We start from the raw sequence: 21,292 nt of genomic DNA, 5'->3' as shown, positions 1-21,292 counted from the left end.
CAGGGGTAAAATCTACATTTCAAGAAAAAGGAGGACATTGTTCTTTTTTAGAGACCGTTTTTATGATTATGGGTTCACTGATAATCAAGAACAAGAATATCCTGCAATTGTTGAGTTTGCCTCATTCCATAAGATTGCTAAAGAGGAACGAGTAAAGAGGTTAGAAAGGTGGAACAACTGAACAAGATACTGATTATAAAAGGTTTTTGGAGACCTTCATCGGTGATGAGACTGAGACATTATTAGAAGAAATAGAGGCTTAGACAAAGTAGATGGTTGGCAAGAAAACAACTCTTCTCTTCGACTTCCTAGAGAATAAGCAGAGATTTAGAGAGGAAAGATGAGAGGATGAAGTGGAGAGAAGAGGACCGAAGGGAGCGTAAAGAAGCTGAGAAATTAAAGAAAGCAGAAAAGGCACCTGAAAAGTACAAGGACCAAGCTAAGGTGGAGCAGCAGAAGAGAGAGGGAGGGAGAGAGAGAGAGAGAGAGAGAGAGAGAGAGAGAGAGAGAGAGATGGGGTGCTATGTGTGGGCGGGCTTTAGGACCCTGCAGGTGCGCCGTGTTTTGTGTTCAGTAATGTGCAGTGCGGATCCTCATCCTCAGAGCGCGCGACCCTCCGCCGGACTCCCAGCTCGCACTTAATCAGCCTTTCTGCCTTCCGCGGAGCTTCAGCAGCAGCCACAGCATCACCACCGCAGCCTCCATCCCGCGAGCCCGAGCGCACGAGCTCTTGAGCGTCTGAGCGCGTGCCACAGACGCCGCCCCGCCGCCCCCGGTGCTGATGGCCTCGTCAGCGAGCGGCACGGAAGAGGCGCGCGGCGCGGCGTCCTCGTCGGCGCCCACGCCCCTCAAGCTGGTGGGCCTGGTGTGCGTGTTCCTGGCGCTCTGCCTGGACGTGGGCGCCGTGCTGAGCCCCGCGTGGGTCACTGCTGACCAGCAGTATTACCTGTCCCTGTGGGAGTCGTGCGCAAAATCCGCCGGCGCGAGCGCGTGGCATTGCAGCGGCACACTAAACACGGGTGAGCAAGCGCTATCCACACACAAACACACGCCACAAACACACCACACACACACACACACACACACACACACACACACACACACACACACAATAAACAAACAAAGCAAATCCTGGATATCAGTAGTTCCATCCTGGATATCAGTATAACGATATAATATCGATATCACGATAAAAACATGTCACAGCATCGCCGGTATCCCGATATCACAATATCCTTGAGCTTCAGTCATCATATTCTGCTCTTTGAAATCTTTATAGATTATTGTTGTTTACTTATTTATCTTATAAAATCAAGTCCCAGCAGGTGAACAAGGTACTTCCTAAAAACAACAGATGACATAAATGACCTTTTATCGTCTTATTAGTTTAAACATTTTAAAAAAAAATAAATTGACCTTTGTTTATGCAAATGAGGCTTCTTCTAATCAAATATGTACCAGTTTGCCTTCTTAATGAAAACAAATATTGAGTCAGTGGATCATTTCTAAGAAAAGTTTAAGTGAATTTTTTTTTTTGGTGCATCAAGAAAATAGCATCCACTGTTTCAGAAAAAATGGACAAAATCTGCTGTGAATCCAATGTTTATCATCATTTCATCAATTTCACTGTAATATCCTTTGGATTAGGGATAGTATGTAAAGTGGGTGGAGCTTAAAACCTCATTTAAAGTTTCAGATAATGTGGTGTTTTTACTTATTTTTAATTATTTACTGTTAAGGCAGAAATGCTGAGACAAGTTTTGTGCATATTTCTGGCTACGCCGAGCGAGTTTATCGACATGATTATTAAGTTACAGCATCTGGCTGTATATCCGTGTATAGATCAGTTATTTCATATGTTTCTGATAAAATATTGTGAATTAATTCTATCTAAATATTTTTGTGGACTGAACAATTTCTTGGACAATTCTGGGAAAATATCTGCATTCAAAATTCTATAAAGCCTCTACAATGTAAAAAATTGACTTATTTCCGTTTTCCTGGATGGTTCAGCGTCGGTCATTGATTGTGTATCTGTGTGTCTGTCTGTCTTTATGGCTTTATTGATGAGAGAGTATCGTGTTACAGTGCTTCATCCCGCTGTCTGTAAGCATATCGATCAGCAAATATAAGACCATCCGGATGTAATCGCTGTCATTAGGTTGTGTCATTATGGTATAATATAAAATGTACTTCTACATCCTCAGGCACTAAGTTGTCACTTCAGGGTCACACAGCTTCACAAAAAAGGGAGAATATGGAAATGAGAGCATCCGCTGAGATTTCAACATGCTGTGAAACGCCTGGGACGAGCACGATGAAGTCTAAACCTGAGCTCTCTTTTGGTTCAGTTTTATTGGTACAGCACTTTTAATGAAAGACGTCGTCACAAACCATCTCTATGGAAACCTGGATGCTTCCGAATCTTGATCACTGTGCGTTCAAGTCTTCTTCACTTTAGGATAAAGGAATCTGGATTTTGGAGAATGGTCTGAAATGTGTTCAGTGAATCAGAAAATAAATTAGAGATGCCTTAAAAGCCATTCCGGTATCAGGGATCCTTCTGATATTGTGCTGCTTCACTCCTCCTCATAAAGAAAACACCAGATAATTTCATTAGGATGGGATCCCTTTCCCTCTCAAGTTTTCCCTCACTGGGCACTGACTACTGAATACTGAGTACGCTAAGTAGTGAATGCTGAGCACTTTGAGTACTGAGTGCTGAGTACTGAATACTGAGTACTGAGTAGTGGATACTGAGTACTGAATACTGAGTATTGAGTAGTGGATACTGGGTACTGAATACTGAGCACTGAGTAGTGAATAGTGAGTACTGAATACTGAGCACTGACTCTGAAGTAACTTTGAGCCTGGAACAAGACTCTAAATGGATAAATTACTGTGACTTTTTATGGCACAATTTAAGTAAGAGCTATAAGGGACGTCTCAGACCATTCGGCGCTCGATGGGCCACAACACAGCATGAAATGATGCTGAAGAACTTCACTAAATCTGGCAGCCAGGAGAGCACCATGACTTAACCCTAATGAGGCCATATCTCAGGAGTGATATGGCCCAGATCTTTAAAGTTAGGTCCTGAAAACGAACTTCTGCCCCAGCTTACAGAAGAAGGCTCTCTTTTTTACACCCTTACATGACTAAACTAATGCTGTTTGAACACTGGCTTTAACATCTGAGATATTTTAATCTTTGATCCTTTGATAACGGCACGTTCTGCTATGTTCACTGTTTGCAGTTATCACAGCTAGCTTGTGAATCAGATGCTGAAGTGACTCATTTTTATTAAGCGAATACCTCATTGAGAAAACAAATTATTTTATTTTTTTTACAGACAGTTGTAGGCCTCTAAACACATCCCATGCTTAGTTTAACAGGTTTAAACGGAATATTTCGAACGGAGAAATGTTTCCAGCAGGTGCTAATCACTCATCGCTACTGCATTTTCTGCTCCACTCTTTCTTTTCACTTCACCAGTCGTTGCTCTCGGACAATGTGGGAATGTCACAGCGGGCCCAGCTGGGATTTCTTTCTGCTTTTGTTGCCCTGAAAATGGGCTTTTTGTCAGGGTTCAGTAAGAAGGGAGGCTAACTTGGCCATGCTAACTCCCCCGAGACATTAGTGTGCACGCAGATTAGTTACCATAGTAACAAGTGGCCTATTTCCCACCGAGTTCAAGAAACTCAAGATACTTTGTTGTTGCAGGTTGACGGCGGTCTGGATGAAAGAAATGGATAAGAAGAGTGAACATGTGAGAAGTTTTAAAGGTTTAAGTTCAGCATCATGTAAAAACAACTTTTCTTTTTCCTTTTTTTATTTATTTATTTATTTTTTTTTACCTTTCTGCTTTTTGTCCCACAAAAAAAGTTTAGTCAGACTCTAAACTCCCTGAGCAGCAGAGACAGACCCAGAGCTGGAGTCAGAGCCAGAGCCGTATACATTCCAGAGCTTTATCGATCCGAGCCTCGGTATAATCCGTCACTTTTATTCTCGTATTTTCCCTGTGTGTCATGCACTGTGCATTAAACAAATCTCATTAGCTTTGCAATTACCGCTCGGTTAACGTGAGCCTCTACAGAGAGCCGTTATCGACTCGCAGACTACTCGGCTTGTTCTGGATAGACGTTTGGGTTAGAGATTTGTTTGCATTAAGGATTAACTATTAAATTAAGGCATTAATATGCTCACACACACACACACACACACACACCCCACACACAAGCAGGAGGAATTTGGTTAGCGTGTGTGAGAACGGACTTTTTGTGCTGACGCAGAATGTGAAGCGCTTGTGTGAAGTGAGTTTCTGCTCTCCATAAGTGTGTGTGTGTGTGTGTGTGTGTGTGTGTGTGTGTGTGTGTGTGGACCTGTCCCTGTTTCAGTACTATTTTTAACACACCCTTGTCCGCTTACTGTCTCCACACACCGGTGCAACATATCCACATCATGACGTTTTAATTATGAAGTTAAACTTGTCTTGGGTAAATGTTCATGTATTTGGGGGTGTTGGGGGGTTTTATTGACTGTCGGGGCTTTGCCAGTTTTGAAACCTATTAGGTTTGATATGCAAATTACACTCATTCATGACAAAATGGTTCCCTTCCAATCCTTCAGCTGGAGAACCAGTGTGATGTGTGATGTGCTCGTTGGCTCTTATGGTAACATGATCGCTAAAACGACAACGCAGTACGTAACGTAGGGAGAAGCTCGAACCAATCAAGACCGATATGCAAATGAATCTGACACTATTCCAAATTATACGATGAGAATTGCAGCTAGTTTAATCATAAGCAAAATCTTTGTTGTTATGGTAACGTAATAAATAATAAAGTAATAAATAAGTAATAAAATTCTTTCTTCAGTTTGTCTGCAACTTTTATTGCTGGTTTGAAAAAGAACCGCAGTTCATTCAGGACCAAACTTAGACAAACAAACTTTAAATGCATGGCAAAAAGTATTGGCACCCTAAAACAGCTGTGATTTTGCCAAGAGGGAAATGGGGAAGGGAAGTTTAGCAGGGCGTGTTAACAACAATATTGGAACGCAACTGGTGCCTCTCGTTCCCGCTTTTCATCACGTGTGTTGCTATGTTTGTATTTTTTCCTGCTCTCCGGAGTCTGTTCGAGGGCCGCAGGGCGTTGCAGTAAGCAGATGAGATACAGATTTCACTAATTAATGTTCTGATTCTTATCAGCGTTTCCCACTCTCTGATCCTGAAGGGTTTTTTTTTCTTTGGGATAAGATCTTGTTCCGCTCGGGTTCCTCCAAACGCACGTCTCAAGGTGCTTCAAAGACGTTGCGTGAAAAAAAACTTCAACAGCTGATCAGGAAAGACGATCTGAGAGCTCAGCCTCTGTTTTTTTCTCTTCTTACAGGAAGACTAAAAATCATCAACCTTATACAGTAACATGGGCTTGTTTATCTTTCGAGCTTCACCATTACATGGACCACAAATCCGTTTAGGTATTAACGCCACGGAATAAAAGCGACTGCTTTATGGCAGAGGAAATTATGTCGTTCTTCAGGTTGAGCTTTATGGCTGAAGCAGGGTGATTAAAAAAATAGAAAAGGAAATGGCTTCAGAGATTCTTTAAACAAGAAGTCGTTAAAAATCCGCCTTCATTGATGATGCCATGTCCAGCATTTTCACACAGGACTCAGGGGAAATAAGGAAGAATGTTGGAATGTTCATTTCTTCAGGCCACAGGACCTGCTGGAGGATAAAAATAGGACTGGAATGTAGCGGGTAATATCAGTGGGGGACAGAAAACTAGATTCACAACGCACTTTTGCTCTTCTCAGTCTAGTACAGTAAAATTGAGGAGAAATCCAAATCAGAAATTCCCTTATTATAATTATGACTCAGGGTTTTCTTACACGTTTATTGTGATTTTAACTGTAAAAGAAATTTCACTCATCCCAAAGAACACCATCCTCAAACGATCCAGTTCATGTTTATATTTTTTAAACCCCAGATTTTTTTTGTGCCCACAGATCACTTTAATCTCACTTCGGAGTAACTGAGGTTTTGCTGTTTTGGAGAGCTTTAAGAAGTAACATCATAAGATTTTGTGTGTCATGTGTGTGTCCGCAGCTTGTCTTTCTCCATCAGTCCACATTTCCAGAACACGGTATTTCTGCTGCTCTGTGCATCAGACCCACACAGACAAGACTAACAAGTCTTAAAGTCCTAAAAGGAGCTTCATTTACAAACATGGGTCACCCAAGACATTAAATTAATGATGTAGTAGCTTAGCGGTTAAGGTGTTAGGCTGATCAGAAGGTTGTGAGTTCGTATCCCAGGTCCACCAAGCTGCCTTTGCTGGGCCCCTGAGCAAGGCCCTTAACTCTCAGTTGAATAAAATGTTCTAAAAATATCACAATGAGTCTTTCCGGGTAATAGCGTCTGTCAAATGCCATAAAATCAGATACAGACTTTATCAGCAGCTCCTACACATCCACCAAAGGGTGAATTTTTTTAATGGTTCCTCAGCTCTGGAAAACGTTGAAATTTTTAAAATTAAAAATTTTCCAGCACTTAGCACTTATGGCTATGGTTCGATCAAAATGTATATTAATGGGTCTTATTTATTCCATACACACACGCACACACACACACACACACACACACATGTCCTGATTAGGCACTGCTCCGTTCTCAAACACAATCGAATTAGAAGGAAGGAAAAGGTTTATTTGTCTGTCTCAAGGGTACGTGCTGGTCTGGGAACCAACGTGTGTGTGTGTGTGGAAAGAACGGAGGAGAAAAAAAATGAAAGGAAGGAGAATGTGTGTGTGGTGAAATGGAGAATTATAAAAGAAATACGCTCAGGTTTCGCAGTGAATAAAAAGCAGGGGAATGGATGGATTACATGAGGAAAGATAACAATAATGTTGTGTAATTAACCACACACACACACACACACACAGACTGCATATAAAGTATTTAAAATTGCCAGATAAACGATTTCTTTCTAAACTGCAACTACACATGCAGTAATTTTATCGCTGAAAGTGTCCTCAGCCGGTTGCCATAGTAACACTAGCATTTCTCAGCTAGCATTCTAAATTTTTAAGTTTATTTATAAGTTTTCTTGCTTGTTAAAATGACTCACTCTGAAGGGAGTTTTTATTATTTTATTTATTAAAATCCTCAGTGTTTATCTACATCATATCATAGGAGATGAAGGAGAAGCTGTGTGTGTGTGTGTGTGTGTGTGTGCGCGTACGCTTTTCTACAGATCATGTGACCTCCACTGTCTTCACTCCCATTGGTAATTGCTGCACAGAGTCACTCCTCATTTGCATAAAGTTCAACTTTTTAACACGCTCACATCTAGTCTCCAGGCAACGATCGCTTTTGTTCGTGTCACCTTGTGATGAACGTCTCTGGGCACTTTCTCACTGAGACTTCCCGTATTTGTGAAGGTAGCATAACCATCGAACATCGGTTATTTTCCCACAACAGCACATCCTGAAGTGTTTTATGTCTCTTATAACATAGCAACTTGTAAACAATGACAATTGTCTTATGTAATTCCGAATATGTCATGCATTTTATTCATTTGTAGCTACGCTAAACATTTACATTTAGAAGCTACAAAAAGTGGGAATAGTTCCAGCTTGACCTCTGACCGCTGACACTGGAGACTCCTTCCACACATCACACACAAACACATTTCTCCCACAGAAAACTTCTTAAAAGTTCGTCCTGCATGTGAACTTTGTGAATTTTCAGACTCGGACTTCATAAACAAGTCGAATCCTCATACAAGTTAAACAGCCAAACCTCAAATATCTGGAACAACAAATGTCCCTCAATGCCGTTAGTTTCTATGCGCTTTATTTTTGAATATGACACCGAAGTACAGGAACAACCGATGCCCACAAAAGCTAAATTCCTGCTAATGTTTCAGCTAGTCTCTGAGGTCCATCCGTTATTTCACAATTTGCTGTTGTTGGCTGCTTTGCTGTTAGCTCATGGCAGTTGTGGTTTGAGCGTAAAAGCTTTTTCTCATGAAGGAGCATCTTTGAGGATGGCGGTTGCAACATCAGCATCTTAGCATGATTTCTGCTCTGTGGCAGGATTAATGTCTGATTCACGAGGTTGTTAATTTACATGGATGTCTGTTAGCGGTGCCGTGCTAGTCATAGCTTTGAGCAAAATGCTGTTTATGTGATACATTCATCCTCTTTCTTAGTAACTGACAGCATCGTTAAAAGACTGCTTCACACCTCATTTCTCTGGAGATGCTGTGCTCTGTATGTTGGTATGTGTTTGACTGGGACTTAGAAACTGCTAAGACTTCCAGCTAGCTAACTAACTTGCACTGAAAAAATGTAAGACAAAAAAAAACCCCACTGGGTTATTTTTTACCACAGTAAAAAATTTTTTACTGCTTCATAATGCTGGTATTATGATGTACGCTTCTGGAAATTTGTATTGTGCATTTTGATTAGATGTAGATTGTAGATTAGATTAACTGTGGATTAGCTAGCTCTCTGTAAACGACATGATGTTCGATCTTCGACATGATGTTCGATGTTCGATCTTTTCTACAACTCCTGAAATCCGGATTTAAAACTTTCATGCTGGCTATCATAGCAAACAGGACTGACATGGTAGCACGCTAATGTCTAATGTTAGCGTGCAAAAAGATCTCCTGTACTTTTTTTTATCTGTTTCGATATCAGAAAACAAGATGGATCCTGTTCTGGCGTTAGGAAAGTGTTATAGAGAATAATGTGTGTGAATTCTGGTGAGGAAAAAAACAAAATATAACTGTGAGTGACAATGTTTCCGAGCAACTGAGTTTAAATGCTTTATTACCCGTAGCGACTTAATTAGCAAGCTAAATTAGCTAGAGGAATATCCTGCTTGTTGAAGGGAGAAGCTTCTTGCCTGTCAGGACCAGTGATGTCTCCTTTAAAGCCTGTTCTTTGTAACTAAAGCTGAGTCGGAAATGTGCTGATTCATTATTTAACCCTGTTAAAACCCAGATGTCTCGTGACCTGAGCTGTGATTTGAGTTTTTTTTTTTCTCAAAATGTTCTCTGCTTTGATGATCTATAACTAAAGATTTTCACGAAGGAGAAGCTTTAAAATGTTACAGCTCTTAAACCTGTAATGAACATTCTAAATGTTAAAACTAATAACATTGGGGTTTTTGCTAAAATATTTTAATAATTTTCACACATTCCTTCATCCCCACAGGAATGTACTGTGATTTCTGTTATTTCTCGTCGCTCATTGTTTAGTTTTTGTTTCTGTTTCTTTGCTCCCTCCTTTCATCGACTCCTGCCCTGTTGACGTTGAAGTTTTCTCTTCTTCACCGTCGGAAACCAGGTCTTGCATCTCCATTTCTCATGCATTGACTTCTTCTCCTTTTTTCATCTTGTCTATCGTCTTTTTTTCGGCACCCCACCCCCTTTCACTCGCTCCCTGTTAGCTCTCCGTGGAGGATTCGCTGCTATTTCTAGGCCCCACTTCAGTCGAGTGTCTTTAGAGTGCTTCTGAATAAAAGGCAGATGGAGAGACAGAGAAACAGAGAGGAAACAAGCGAGAGAGTGTGAGAGAGAGAGAAAGAGAGAGAAAGAGGGAGTGGAGCATCCATTATGTGACGCCCCATTTATCTGAACAGAGTCAGTGATAAGCTCTCAGTAGTGCAAGAAGGTTCACTGTTTTACAATTAGGCAGAAAACACTGTGTGTGTGTGTGTGTGTGTGTGTGTGTGTGTGTGTGTGTGTGTGGTTAATTACACAACATAATTGTATCCTTCCCCATGTAATCCATCCATTCCCCTCCTTTTTTCTCACAGCGAAACCTGACCATATTTCTTTTTTTACGTCTCCATTTCACCACACACACATTTTTTTCTCCTTCGTTCTTTCCACACACACATTGGTTCCTAGACCAGCACGTACCCTTGAGACAGACAAATAAACCTTTTCCTTCCTTCTAATCCGATTGTGTTTGAGAACAGGGCAGTGCTTTTTTATGACGTGTGTGTGTGTGTGTGTGTGTGTGAAATAAAGTCCCATTTATATACATTTTGTTCGATTAGCAAAAGGTAAGTGCTGGAAATTATTTCATTTCTAGTAGCAATGAATATCCTTATGTTATTAGCATTCTTGGTGACGTTATCTGTCGCTTCTAATATATATACACTGCATTCAGAAAGTATTCAGACCCCCTTCACCTTTTTCAATATTGTGATGTTACAGCCTAATAATATTATCGTTCAAATTAATTTTTTCCCCATTAATCTACACTCAGTACTCCATAAACCTATAAAAAATTTAGCTCAGATGCCTCCCATTTCTCTTGATCATTGCTGAGATGTTTCTACACCTTGATTGGAGTAGGTGTTAAATTAAATTGATTTTGATATGATTTGGTAAGGCACACACCTCACAGCTGACAAAAAAACAAGCCAGGAGTTCCCTGAAAAACTGCCTGCAGAACACAGAGACAGGATTTGCAAGGCACAGATCTGGAGAAAGGCTACAACAAATTTTTCAGCTCCACTGAAGATTCCTAAGAGCACTGTGCCTCTGTAATTCTGAAAATAATAACGTTTAACACAACCAAGACTCTTCCAAGAGATGGTCACCAACTGAGAAATGGGGGAAAAGGGCCTTAGTAATAGAGGTGACCAAGAACCCGATGATCACTCTGACTGAGCTCCAGGGATCCTGTGTGGAGATGGGACAAAGTTCCAGAAGGACAACCATCACTGCAGCCCTCCACCGATCTGGGCTTTGGCAGAGTGGCTAGAGGGAAAGTGCAAAACACATGAAAGCTCACTAGATTTTGCAAAAAATAAAAGTCCACTTGAAAAGTCCACCTGAAGGACTCTCAGACTGTGAGGAACAAAAATCTCTGGTCTGATAAAATCAAGATTGAATCAAGAAATCAAAACTTTTTGGACTCAATACTAATTGTTATGTGTGGAGGAAACCAGGCACCACTCATCACCTGCCCAATATCATCCCAACAGTGAAGCATGGTGCTGGCAGCATCTTCAACATCTGTCTGGGTGCTTTTCAGCAGCAGGGACTGAGAGACTGGTTAGAGTATATATTTATAAGCTATACATAACGATTACTAAAACAAACGGGTGGGCCACGCCCACAAAAGACAACAGTCAAAGTCGCTGCACTTCCACAAAAGAAAACAAGAATCGGAGCTGTTGAAGACAATGAATCAACATGTTCTTACCGATCAGAACCCAAAATAACTGATGTCATGGTTACCATCTTATGTTTGGGATCACTGAAGTCAGAAACACTCACTCACTCACTCATCTTCTACCGCTTATCCGAACTACCTCAAGTCACGGGGAGCCTGTGCCTATCTCGGGCATCGAGGCAGGATACACCCTGGACGGAGTGCCAACCCATCACAGGGCACACACACACACACACTCTCATTCACTCACACACTCACACACTACGGACAATTTTCCAGAGATGCCAATCAACCTACCATGCATGTCTTTGGACCGGGGGAGGAAACCGGAGTACCCGGAGGAAACCCCCGAGGCACGGGGTGAACATGCAAACTCCACACACACAAGGCGGAGGCGGGAATCGAACCCCCAACCCTGGAGGTGTGAGGCGAACGTGCTAACCACTAAGCCACCTTGACCCCAAGTCAGAAACATTACAATTTTAAATATTAAGCACAATTCTGGTATGTTTTCTTTCACCATGGTCACATTCACACTGTTGTCAGTTGACCCACTCGCCTGAACGAATCACGTGTCAGTAAAAAGCATCAGCTGAAACTGACTCTCAAGCAGCATCACCGCAGAAAGCGGGTGTTGACTCACCTGAACGAGGATGTCCGCGTAGCTGCCGAACACACCGAGCTTATCCTTGCACTCTGACACACTTTTACATTAACCTGTCCATACGTACAGCAGCCGAGCCGAAACTACGCAACATAAGCTCAGTAATCATGGACCCACCCAGAAACCAAGGCCAATCTGGTGTCAAACTTCACTTTCGCCATGGATTAAGTAGCGGCTATGTGGGATTAGGACTGGGTGAAGCCTTTCAGAACAAGCTGTTATGTGTTAAGTGTTTAATAACATACGGAGGATTACAGAGAGAGAAGGCATTGTGTGGAGGAGGGAAAAGGTGCTGTCGTGTTTCTTAAGGTAATAATAAAACCCTGTACAACTCTCTCTCGAACTCATGAAAGTTGTTTTGCTTTATTCTCGTTATTAGATTCTTCAATACCGTTCTCTTTTCTTTTCTGGTCCCCTCACCAAAGAACTCTGTGTGCAGCATCAGTCACAGGAATATTACCTCACATCTTTAACAAATACCACATCTCCATTTTCTAGAGGACAAAGGTTAGACTTTAGAGGATTATTCTGTCTATTATGTTCAAAGGTCTGTTCTTAATAGCTTCTCCAAAAAAAGAACATATGTACTGTACAATGACATAGGTGCTTAAAATGAAAAGTGAAAATTGTATCTCTCACACGTCAGCGTACATTTATTCAAATACTGCACTCATATTCTAACAGATTTGTATTTGTTCACAAACTCACACAGGAAAATCACTATATATATAAATATATATCACAGGTCAAGTCTACTAAGCTTAACAGCTGCTCTCCCAGATCAGGTTCTGAGGGTGCCTAGTGTTTATACCACCTCGGGTGACAATTTGGCTCCAATGTTTGTTACTGAGTTGGAGCACGTAGAGGTATCAGGTCCTGACGTTTGTATCTCACACACCCTGAGGTAGATCTGAGTACAGGGTCCAACTGAGATGAGAGCACTGGCATTGTAGTGTGAAGACGTCAGGCCATGACGAGCTGAGCTTGGCTGTAACCGCTCTGAATAGATGTGGGTCTATAAGTATAGCCAGCTAGGGGTCTGATGCCTTGTTCAGAAGGGTTTTCACAGTTTGAACTACATGTTCTGCCTCTCCGTTACGTAGTGGAAATTTTGTAAGAGGCTGCAAAGGAAGTGAAAGCTTGTCCAGAAAACGGTGGTCCATTATCTGACATCAGGATTCTACTGTAGGAATTCCATGGCTATTTAAATCGGTTAATGACGTCAGTGGACAGTAGTGTGTGCACTACTAACAACAAGCAGATAAGTATGAAGTCTGTGGCTCTTTGTGAATTTATTGCTCTTGTTTGCATGCCCTACAGTTGAGCACCATTTCCTTTATTTGCTGACTGAGGATATGTTTGAGTAACATACAGTATGAGTGGTATCGTCCATCTCCTGACAAAAGTGTTTCCCTATGAGGAAATCCCTGAGCCTCCCACAGGCACATGTGAGGTTAGGTAGTATAAAGTATAAGCCACAGGTTTCCATTTTTCCTCCCACCTCTGGAGAAGAACACCTCCCAGGCCAAATAAAGACACATCAGCTGACACTTTGGTGTCTCTATTTGGGTTGTACATAGCCAGCAGAGGAGAAGATGATAGTGCTGACTTAATCGTTTGGCAAACTCACGGGACAGCTACGAATACACACAAGCCGCTCATGTTAATGAATATAAAAGTATTTAACAGTCTACATGCGTGAGCACTTGTAAGATCGACTTTTAGCTTGCCACAAAAGGCTCCAAACGCATCTAAAGAATTGTTTTAGAATTTGTTCTAAAAGGAAAAACTGCTGTGAAATTCATTCATCGTAATCAAAACTCTGTTCAGTGTATCAGGTACCAAAGTGACCTGATCTGAATCAAAACCAACCACTTTTTGAACTGAAATGGAAACCGATAAATCATGAATCGTTTTGCGGTCAGCATTTGATTTACCCTTTTTGTTTGCGTTTGTGTTGCAGATTGGCAGATCGCCACATTGGCACTGTTACACGGAGGAGCCTTCCTCATCCTCATCTCCTTCATGGTGGCCCTGGTCTCTGTGTGCACGTGCAGCAGGAGGCGCTTCTACAGACCCGTTGCCGTCATGCTGTTTGCTGCAGGTGACTGGATATGCACACTCGTAGCACACGCTAGTTTCTGACTGGCTGGCAAGCGAAGCACTTCATACGTGGAGTTGCGTTGGATAGTTAACGATTTGTAATAGTACTGGATGTTGTAAGGCTTGTTACTATGACGATAAGCCTGTAAGCTCCAACCTGTAGAATCACTTATATAATACTATACACATATAATATTATTAAATATTTTGCCTCATTAGTAAATCGAGGTCATTAATGTACTTGCGACTGCGAATCCTCGGATTAATGAGTCTCGTTACAGAGTTAAGTCTATGGAGAGATCTTTTAATTAAAGTTTCAATATAAGTTAGGATATGAGCTTTAATCACATTAGCGTTCCCAACATAATTGCATGAGATAATATTTTAAAAGATTTTTTTTACGGGTCTATTCAAAACTGTCCTGCACACGATTTCTTTAGAGCTTAAAAATCATTTGAGCAGCAATGCTGTGAAAACAGGTATGTGAACATCAATAGCTAAATCGTGTGCTATTATGATTTCCTGATTCTGATTTAATCAACGAAATTGTGAGTTTAGAAAACGTTTAATGACATATCTCGTCGCAATAATCATCAGTCACCGATCATAAACGTTGATAATAACGCTAGCTACAAGATAGACAGATATAATAGATAGATATATAGACAGTTAGACAGATATATAGACAATTAGATTGTAAATTAAATCTTTAACAAAAGCAGGAAATAAATGTATTTCGCTTGAACCTTGTAGTTAACAGTATGTGAATCTACTTGATTCTGCTCATTGCTCAGATCGGCTTAGTGGGACGTGTCCTCGGGGCGAGAGAACGTAGAAACAGGAAGTTTGTCACAGCGTCACACTCTCAGCACGCAGCTGCTTCGCTAATTAGTCTTTCTTCGTTTGCAAATTAATCACACAGACGTTCGTTTTTTTTAAGATTTCTTTTAAGTAGCTTTTTGATGTTCTTTGAAGTCACTCGGCTCCCGATTCCCTCTGAGGAGCAAAAAATTCCCTCTGTTCTCAACCTACTTTTAACTCTTGTTTGAACGACTCAAAATCTTTGTATCCGTTTAAACATACCCTGTGCACGACCGAGTCCTCCTTCGTTTATACAAATCTCTGCAACTTGCTCCCTCTGAGCTTTAATGAGAGGTCGTTTGCGACAGGATAAGATAAAACCCCAATCATAAGTATTTCTCCCATTTCCGTGCAGTCCGAGTCGGCGGCTTTATTGCCGTTAGCTTTAGCACTAGATACTTTAGCACTTTTTAGCTTCATGTGACAGATCGGCTTCTTATAAAAGATAGAAGCGAGACATAGCTACCACGGCAAGGTTTTTAGCTAGCTATGACTTTATATATAGATACTGAAATGTCAGAATAAACTTTCATGCTATCCATTTATTTTTTTGTCCCCTCCCCACAGTTGTCCTGCAGGCCTGTAGCTTGGTTCTGTTCCCCATCAAGTTCATCGAGACGGTCAGCTTGCGGATATACCACGAGTTTAACTGGGGTTATGGCTTGGCTTGGGGTGCCACCATCTTTTCGTTTGGAGGAGCCATCCTGTACTGCCTGAACCCCAAGAACTACGACGACTACTACTGACCCTGCTGCACGACTCCGCCCCGTCCTTAACCCCTCCCCCACCGACACCCCTTTCCCAATCCCACCATTCCCTTAAGCTCATGCAGCAAACTTTTATTTGCTTCCTAAGACACAAAAACATGCAAACTGGGTGCAGAGCTCGTCCGAATCCAGATCCGGATCTCACGTCTCACGCCAACAAGCAGCATCATCATCATCATCATCATCATCATCATCATCGTCTGTTTAGGTTCTATAAAATTCCTTTATGAAAGTGTCATTCTTTTGCATCTGTTCTCATCTCTCCATCGCATTTCCGACATCGCTGATCTGTCTCTGATCTTTAAGCGGCGGATTCACTGGGAGATCTATGGAAGCAGCCATGTGTCCATCCCTGTGGAGAGCTCCATCTGGAGCAGGGTATAGGATTGGACCTGCTGCATGCGCACACACACACACACACACTTAAGCACAGATCACACTGAGTGTGTTAGTAGGTTTCTGCAATGAGAAAGCACAACACAGAGCATATGCTATCCTTTGTTCACACTAGCAAGCGACAGATCGCTCACGGGTTTCCTGTGAGAAACCGAAAGAACTAAGTGCACTAGCTAGCTTGATCTGCTTATTGCTCTGTCCAAGCTTTATTTTTCTCTCTACACATTTAACGAGTGGTGGTATCTGACCAAGATGAGACGAAACCTCTGAGTTTCCGATTTGCAGCTTGCTTGTGTGAACACAGGACCCTGGTCTGAGAACATGGATAGCATAAGAGGTTTTCAGAGTTCAGCAAGATTGAGGATGATCAGAGGAGTTCCAGCGATTCTAATGTTTTAGTACCTCTTGGACATCAGGGTGCAAAAGTCTGAGTGCAAAATTTTTTACCCCTTATACAGAAACGTAAAGAATTATTTCCACAAGAGCTGAGATGACAGGACTGTGTCTAAAACGAGAGCCCTCTCTGCTAACTAGCGAGTTTTACACTTAAAAAACATCAAGATGTCTTAGATCTCTTCAAACAAACGTCAGTTTCTGTAATGTTAGCTAGCTAGTTCATAACAACTGTTATCAGTAACTGATAGCTAGATATATTTTAGCATAACTTAATAGCATAAAAATATGGAATGTTCTCTAAAGTTTGCTATCTATATTTTTAGACATTTTCTAACGTTGGGTCTGTTTATAGATCTAAAAATATCAATTCCCTTAATATTAGCTAGCCAGTTGCTAATATTTGTTAGATAGCTAGCTAGCCACATTTTAGCATTTCTTTTAGAAAATGGGATTTTTTTTTCCCCTCTAAAGTTAGCCAGCTAGTTTTGCTGTGAGGCATTTTGTCACGTTTGCTAACTAGCTAGGTGCCTTTGTATTGGGAGAACTTCTAGCAAATTTTCCTGGATGTTAGCTAAGCAGTTTGCTTTGTTTTTGTTTAATTTTGTGAGATCTTTATTTTAGTGTATTCTGTAACAAATGGGATTTTTCTCTAAACATTTAGTGCCCAGCTTCCTATATTTATATTTGAATATGCACTAAGGAAAGTTACGTACATTTATGTACATAAAGTACATTTTCTCTACTTAGCTAGCTGGATGTGCTGTGAGACATTTTCTACATTGTGTAAACTAGCTAGCTAGCTGTCTTAAAGGCAGGGTCTCCGATTTTTGAGAAATGCTTCAGAAAACTGAGTCGGGCGGAATAATAAACAAAAATCAAAACAAACGTGTAGCCAATGAGCAGAAAGGGGCGTGTCTTTTCGATATGGGCGGAGAGTGTTCAGTGCGCATGTGTGACATTAGCAGAAAGTGGTTTTAACATTAACATGGAGGATAAAAACAAAGAAAGAAAGAGAAGAAAGACTTATGATAAGGTAAGAAGTAGGACGTGTTAATATAGGATCAGCTTTCCAGCGCTGGAGAGAACTGAAGGAGCAGGAAGTTGGTCACATATTCACAGATTGGAGTTTCCTGAGTCAATAACTCCTGAGCTAAACGCTGTTACTACACAAATAACACCTCTTTTCTATCGTAGTAATGTAGAGACGCAGCTACAACCGTGTTTTGTGTAGTAACAGTGTTTAGCTCAGGAGTTATTGACTCGGGAAACTCCAATCTGTGAATATGTGACCAACTTTACTTAAGACGCCGAGGCACTTTTTTCCTTCTCGATAGGTGAGTAACGTTGGTTTTGTTTTGTTACACAGAACTAATATATGTCTTTGTCCTTTACATGATTATGCTTGTGTGTCATTTGCTTGTTTGTTTATCTACAATCGTATTGTTCTTCCCTTCAGCTATGATAAAGACACGTTTCTTTCCATTATTTGCCTGGGTTACGTATGTATGTGTGGGGCAGAGCTATCAATACAGGGGTGGGACCCATTTGGGTTAGGGGCGTGTTTGTTTTGGTAATTTCAAATGTCGACATTGGCTTTCAAACATCGGAGACCCCACCTTTAATACAGGGATATGCCCTATGGAACACTTGTAACTTTAGCTAGCTAAATTTCTGTGGCGGTTATTATTTGGGAGTATTTCTTCTGCTCTGGTGTATTTGTTAGCTAGCTAGCTATCTGTGTATTAGCATAACCTCTAACACTTGGGATTTTCTCTAATTTGCAAACTAGATTTGCTGTGAGACATTTTCTTTAGGATTCTTTCTGTTAGAATTAATTTTCTCTAACATTAGCTAGCTAGAATGAGTGTGTGTGTGTGCGCCCTGTGATGGGTTGGCACTCCGTCCAGGGTGTATCCTGCCTTGATGCCCAATGACGCCTGAGATAGGCACAGGCTCCCCGTGACCCGAGGTAGTTCGGATAAGCGGTAGAAGATGAATGAATGAATGAGCTAGCTAATTTGCTGTGGGCCATTTTCTACTTTTAGCTAGCTAGCTATCTTTGTTAGTAGCAGTTACTTTGTTTTATAGTGGTCTGGACCATCCGGTAGTTTGTTTCATGTTATCTAGCTTCCCCCTCCTTTTTCGTGTATCTTAGCTAGCTAACTTTATATGGGTATATCCTCTAACTAGAGGGGATTTATTCGAATGTTAGCTAGCTAGATTTGCTATGAGACAATTTGAATGTTAGTTAGTTTATAGATTTGTAAATAGGATTTTCTCTCAGGTTAGCTAGCATGTTTGGCTGTGAGATGCTAATTGCTAACGTCAGCTAACTTTTCTGGGGATATCCTTAAATCTATCCATCAGATTTTTTTCATTTTCCCTCTTTTTTTAAAAGGATTTTTAGTTTTGTTTCTTTTTGGTTTCATATTAGCTGGCTGAATTTTTAAAAACCTTTTCAATCCTGTAATTGCTGGGGAATTTTTTGTTACCTCACTAGATTTGTATGGAAAGAGCCTTTCATGAAAATCTTTTCCTCTGCTGTTTGCTAGATAGTTTGTCTGCGGGACATTTGCTAGAGTTTGCTAGAAGTTTATTTGCTTACAAAGATTTAATCTTGATAATGCTGTGGGATGTTTTTTGTGCTAATTAGCTTTTTTGCACTCAGACATTTGTACTTGACTGTAGGAGGAAGCAGAGATGACTTATGAAAGGGAATTTTATTCAGCGAGAAACCTGGAGGTCAACTGGAGCTCGGTATAGATTTGTTTTTTTTGATATATTACAGCATATTTTCACCAAAACTGTAGTTAATGTCAGGATAATAGAAGAAGATTAACGGTTAGAGCATGCTGAATGGAGCACCAATGGGTTAATTAGCTTTTCTGGAAATAACTGTGAGGTAATTAGTGCACATGTAAACAGTGCATTCACTTTATGATAAGTGTGTGTTATGGAAATATTAGGGCTAGCGGTGAATTGTATTCTGTTTTGTTTTTATTTTTTTAATGTCAATCCAGCATCTGAAGCTACAGGATCGGTTTTTAGCAAAGACTGAAATACAGCTAATGCTAAAATCTGATTTGATTATTTTGCTGTTTCTGATTCTGGTGTGTTCATCTCCCTCAGTGTTTTTTAGACTGTAGTCCTCTGTCCTGAGACACGACTTCTCTTTTCTTCCAACTAAAAAGTGCATTCAAACTGTTTAAAAGTGAAAATTATTATCAAGTAAACATGCCAGTGTAAAACTTCTTAATAAATCTTCAGGAAATATTGAAATTTTAAATTTGGTAAATTCAATATTTAAATATTAAACATATAATTTTGAATTTTAGCAGTGTGAACAGGAGAATGACTGGTTAATGACTACTCGTGACTCAGTACTCAGATCGAAGGTCAAGCCAAAAGAATATTTACTTACCAAAAATTTGTAAAAATGAGAAAAATAATAAATTGGTAAATGTTAGTTATGATACCATTATAATCGTCTTAGAGCGAGTTACACCATTACTAAATTGATTTATTTATTTTCTTTCAAACTATCATTGGACTATCATCTTGACTCTTGACTTGACTTGGACTCTTATCTGGTGTATTTGGTGTATATATATACGTGTATATATATATATATATATACACGTGTATATATATACGTATATATATATATATATATATATATATATATATATATATATATATATATATATATATATATATATATATATATATGTATGTGTATATATGTATATATATATATATATATATATATATATATATATATATATATATATATATATATACACCACTAAAATTTGTATTTCCTCGTAAACTTCAGGTTTCAAAATCCCAGTTTAAAAATGTTGCCAGAGTTTTCCAATGTAATCCCTGTACATTTTGAAACAAATCGAAACACAAAAATAGACAATAAAGTAAATTTAGAGGCAGCTGATTGTTTGGATGTGTTGCGTCATCAAAAATTGTATGGATCTTAATTTTGTAAAGTCAATTCTTCAGTGAAATTCCTAATAAAAACATGAACAAAATTCCAATTCTGATTCAAGATGGCGCTACCCGATCATTTCTTGACTGCTGATTGGCTGAAATGCCATCAATTGTTTACACTTCTGAAGGCTGCATAAATATTTTCAAACTACACAAACAGGAAGTTAACGAGCTAAATAATTACTTAATTTAGTGTTAAAGGCGGGTCTAGGGAATAGCAACGAAACAGGCTGACTACTAGATTTAAAAACTTTGAAACAATCAACCATAAAGGTCAAAATATTTTAATTTTCAAATCCTAATGGCATAAAACATGAATTATTCACTGCTGACGCGAGTCAGCTCGAACTGCCTACTGACCAGAAGCACAAACACTGCCCCGAACCACAGGGTGATGATTAAATCATCCACAACCACCACGTCAGTCACATCTCCATTCTGATGATCTAGAACAGCAGTTCTGACAGTAGCATAGCTGCACATCACAGGTTCTAATTAATGCATATGTTTTAAGATGTTATTGTTTCCATAGAAACAAGACAACAATTTATGCCTTTTTCGCAGGTTTCTCGCTAACATGACAAGCTGTGTCCCCCCCTGCCTTATTAACTTCGAGACAGATAAAAAAAAAAATAAAAAAAAAAGCTTTAACATAAGCGAGATCGGGAACCGACTTGTTTTTGTAGACGTTCTATACCATTAAACATAACTATAAGCCGATTAAAAATATGACGTGTCCCTTTGTTAATAAAATGCAATTAATAAAAAAAAATCTCATGATTGCCATCAAATTGCAGTGGAACAAGAGGAACAAAACTTTTTTGTCTGATTACTCAACAAACGCACACACACTGAAACATTGACGCACTTGGAGAAAAGAAACTGTAAAAACGTGTAG

General features: G+C 40.0%; 1 protein-coding gene and 1 pseudogene across 1 annotated transcript; both read left to right on the top strand.

Annotated features, from left to right (window-relative positions):
- The window catches only part of LOC132853710 (regulator of nonsense transcripts 3B-like), a 928-nt pseudogene extending 186 nt beyond the window's left edge, over positions 1–742 (top strand).
- tmem47 (transmembrane protein 47) lies at positions 587–19,988 on the top strand. The gene is made up of 3 exons (XM_060880810.1): positions 587–1,019; positions 13,833–13,973; positions 15,401–19,988. Exons 1-3 carry the CDS (start codon positions 782–784, stop codon positions 15,577–15,579), a joined length of 558 nt encoding a protein of 185 aa, XP_060736793.1. The 5' UTR covers positions 587–781; the 3' UTR covers positions 15,580–19,988.
- The last annotated feature ends 1,304 nt before the right edge of the window (positions 19,989–21,292 follow it).

This window comes from Tachysurus vachellii, chromosome 11 (assembly GCF_030014155.1).
Source record: "Tachysurus vachellii isolate PV-2020 chromosome 11, HZAU_Pvac_v1, whole genome shotgun sequence".
NCBI lineage: Eukaryota > Metazoa > Chordata > Actinopteri > Siluriformes > Bagridae > Tachysurus > Tachysurus vachellii.
The sequence above is the reverse complement of the archived record's forward strand: the minus strand, read 5'-3'. Positions and strand labels throughout refer to the sequence as shown.